General features: G+C 33.7%; 1 protein-coding gene across 1 annotated transcript in view; it reads left to right on the forward strand.

Annotated features, from left to right (window-relative positions):
- Positions 1–2912, forward strand: part of LOC104462084 (adenylate kinase 9-like) — a gene marked incomplete at its 3' end in the record, with an annotated part of 17047 nt that extends 14135 nt beyond the window's left edge. The window contains exons 8-9 of the mRNA XM_010073887.1: positions 1288–1362; positions 2814–2912. Coding sequence (XP_010072189.1) covers positions 1288–1362; positions 2814–2912 — 174 coding nt within the window. The remainder of the gene's footprint in view (positions 1–1287; positions 1363–2813) is intronic.
- Positions 2913–4143: the final 1231 nt, after the last annotated feature.

Below are 4143 nucleotides of genomic sequence, written 5' to 3' on the forward strand. Positions count from 1 at the left end.
CAGATTAGATAAACCTATGGAAAAAATTGTGTAAAACTGGTATAATGTTCTTTGCTAGAGTAACAAACTGGTTACTGCTGTGAAGGTCTTCCTTAAGCTTCACTAATGATGCATGTATTAGTAAACATACTTAGTGGTCCACTAATACATGAAAAAAACATAGGGGTCTATCATTAGCTCAGGTAGAGGTTGAGATGATAAAATTGTAAAAAAAGCTTATAAAATGTGCAAGTTGCACTCAACTGGGATAGGTAGAAGGAACTTTGGAGAACAGACATTGATAAATTGTGGATGAAATTGAGGAGTAATAAGTGTTAAATACTACAGCTAGGGAGGAAACCTAATGAACAACTACAACGTGAAATAATTGGCTAGACCTCAGTAATGCAGAAAATCTGCAATCTGTGGGGTTTTAATTAGTCATAAACTGAGTCAATAAATGTGATGCTATTGTACAAAAGCAAATATTATGGATGCACTAATAAGACCATTCTACATAAAAGAAACACAAACTATTCTCTGCAGACGAGTGCTAGAAGGAAGTAATCAGTTTTTATATATGTCTACCAAAGATAGGACAAATAATTTAATGTATAGTATAGAAGACTTTGACACAAGGGAATGAACTCTGACCATAAGTGTAGTGAAGTGGAATAGATCACCTGGAAAGTTGTAAAGTCACCTTCAATAAGCTTTTTCAGAGCAGGTGTTAGGCCAGCATCTGTCAGGAACAGAGTGTTCTCAATCCTCAGACAGAGGCATTAACAACGGACATGGGATGACTATTTTAGTCTAATATCTTATTTGCTAAAGGGAAAAATGAAAATAAGAAAAATCAAATATATTGTTCAAATTTTACAGAAATTGAGATTCAGGACCAAAATGAAAACATTGGTCTCATGGCTAGTATTTCTAAGAAATCTGTTAATTGACATTGTCACCATTTTCCAGCAGAGAATTAATGTAGCTAGACAACTAGAAGTTGAATTCATACACGAAACATTACTGTAGCTTGATTCTTTGTAGCTCTCTTGCATTTGAGCTAGAATATCAAATGTGTTTTCTGAACCCATTGTAACTCCAACTTTGGAATTCTGTCTGTATTAATCCATCACCGAATAAAAGTTTCTCTCCAGAAGATTTTGTAAGTCATCAGTACAATGAATTTTGGCTTTGCTGAATTCCACAGGAGTCCAGCCTTTCATATGTATAGGATCAGAATGAACTTCAATGTCATTATCTGGTTAACTATACTCAGTTGATGAGTGCATCTTTGTTCTTAAACAGGACTTGATGGCTGAACAGGATTGTCAATATCTTATTGAACTGGACGGAAATCAGCAACCAGATGATCTCTTAGTAGTAAGCTATGCACCAACTTAATTAACCTCCACTAGAAAATGATTTCTCAATTCTGTGGATTGTTTTCTTTATTAACGTGTTGGCAACATTTTAAATTGTGTATAAAACTTATGTAATTACTATTAGAAAACATGACCTTTGAAATGCGTGCTTTTGTTGCTCTATAAAAATGATTATAAGGTTCACTGCACTGCCCCCAGGCTTATATATATGCTACATGAGAATATTTTCAGGCAGGATGCAAACTCTTTTCTATTGTATCCATCTGTTTTTAGCCCTTTACTTTGTGTATTGGCATAAAATATAATTATTAACATGAGAAATTAAAACATTTTCTGTATGATATATTTACAGAATTGGCTTATTTTGTGCTGGTGTCTAAAATAATGATGGAATTTTTATGAACTTTGATATTGTTTTACAGTGTAATAGGAGCACTTCATTCTTTTCCATTTGACAATTTTGCTGAGTGCTTGTATCTAGATTTCTAGCTCATAACATAGCAACTAGTTCTCCCTCTTAAAAAAACTACAGTGATAAAATTTGAAGGTAAATAATCTTATCCTCTGCCTCAGAACTAAGAGTTGGTTCAAATCAGAACCTAAACTATGGGGTTGAAAATGTAGTGAGAGATTGTCTTTGACAATGTAGGAAGTGAGCTGGTCCTGCAGTTTCCCCTTTGTTGTTTGAAACAAATTGAATCAATTATAATTCTGTAAATATTATTGCAATTTATGCTTAACTTTACTCCCAAGAGTAGTTCTATGGGGAAAAAACCCCACGAATTTTGCAGAGTTATAACATAAAATTTTCTCGTTCATGATCTGTTGGTGAACATTACAACAGAAGATTTATAGTAAAGGAAATCAAGTTGTGTAATTATTCCAACCATTTTACATATAAGTAGGGCAAAGACATATTATGAAACTAGTCCAAACATGACAAAATTTGCATTTTCATTTAAAGAACACTTGCATTCAAGCAAGATTACATTCAGGAAATACTTCAATTAAATTTAATATAATCTGATTCTCATTGGCAGACATCTGGTTTAAGTATCTTTTTAAATAGGTTACCCAAAGCTGTATTACTTCCAAGTGTGCCTAATCTGATCTCCTAAAGAGATTTCCTCCTTTTCAGATTGAAGCTCATCTGAATACTTCCACTGCTTTGTGGGAAATAATCCTTCACAGCCTATTCCTATAGAAGGCTTGGGATTCACAGTATAATGAGGAGATATAAAGGCTGTGATTCAACATTTTGCAGTGCCTGTATCTACTGTTAAAACACAGCTCAGTAACTAGGTTGACTCCAAGCTAGAAATTGGGCCTTGCTGTATATGTAGCCATTATATAAATAATAAGTTACAATTTTAAAAATATTTTGGGAGTCCTTTCAGTTTACAAAAGCAGTTTTAATTGGTACTAAGTCAAGAGTTTTTTTCTCTTCAGTCAGTGATTGTTCGACTTCAATCTCTGGGTGTACAAAATGGAGCTCCTATAACTAGACTTCAAAGTCAAGAAGAAGAAACACTGGAGGGACTGGAAAATGTAAGTGTGCTTTTCTAGAATGTGATTGACTGTAATAATTACTTTTTTTTTTCTGCTGTAAGCTTATATTATAACATCTATGTTTCACAGCAACCAGTTTGTTTTACCATGAAATAAGGGCATTTTTTAAACCTTGATTTTCCAGAAATGTGAATTTAAGATAATTCTGGGTCTGAAATCCACTTAAAAGAGTACAAAAAGAAAAAAGTCTGTCATTAAAAAAAGAAAAGAGTTAGGTGATTATAGTAAAATTTTGAACAAAATGTTTCTTTTAGCAATAGAGGAAGAATTAATTCCTTACAAGAAAATAAAGAAACTTTAGCCAAAAGATAGCAATCCCAGCAGCTGACTCTTAGCTCAGTCTTTACTCTTCTCCTGAATGAGAAACAGCATGCTAATACAATTAGCAATATCCTGCATAACTGAAATCACATACATTGTATTTCCTGTAATTAATTAGAACATGACAAGTTAGTGCTAAATTTTTCTGAATCATGACAGTTATAATTTGTATCCCTTCCAAATCAAACTGAAAAACAGAAGTCTGCATAAATCTCTTCACCTGTATTCGTTTGCAGTCATCTCTCCTATTTCTTAAATAGAACTTTCAATATATGAATGGTGCTGTAACTGGGAGACCCTGCTATACATTTTCAGAGAAACACCCCTCCCTTCACTTTTCTGTTTTCTCAGTCCCTCACAAATTCACAAGTGAAGGACTTCTGTATCAGAGGTCATCTGTATTTATTATTTAGTTAGTCTGTGTGTTTGTGTTAGTCTGTTTGTAAGCTTTTAGCATCCACACTATTTGGGGCAAGGAGTTCTGCTGCTTAACTGAACATGACATACAGAATTGCTTCCCTTTGTGTTGAACCTGCCACCTTTTAGCTCAGTGTCCTCTAGCTGTTGACATGCAAAAGTCATTAAATAGTTCTGTTCTCTGTATCTGCCCTCTAATAATACATTATTTTAGACTTTTGTCCTGTTGTTATGTAGCTGTCTTGTTCTTGTACAGAAGAGTTCCAGTATACTTGATGTTATTTTTTTTACATGAAAATAATTTTGTGTGATTGATCATGATTGATCAGTCATATTGCCTTTTTTCTGAAACTTTTCCTATTGTACTACATACTTTTTGAGATTAGGGTAGCAGAATGCACGTAGCAGTGAAGATGAGGGCAGGATTTTATCTTCTATTCTCTTTTTGGTCACAACAACCCCCTGCAACGCT

This window comes from Pterocles gutturalis, unplaced genomic scaffold, assembly GCF_000699245.1.
Source record: "Pterocles gutturalis isolate BGI_N339 unplaced genomic scaffold, ASM69924v1 scaffold29051, whole genome shotgun sequence".
Taxonomy (NCBI): domain Eukaryota; kingdom Metazoa; phylum Chordata; class Aves; order Pterocliformes; family Pteroclidae; genus Pterocles; species Pterocles gutturalis.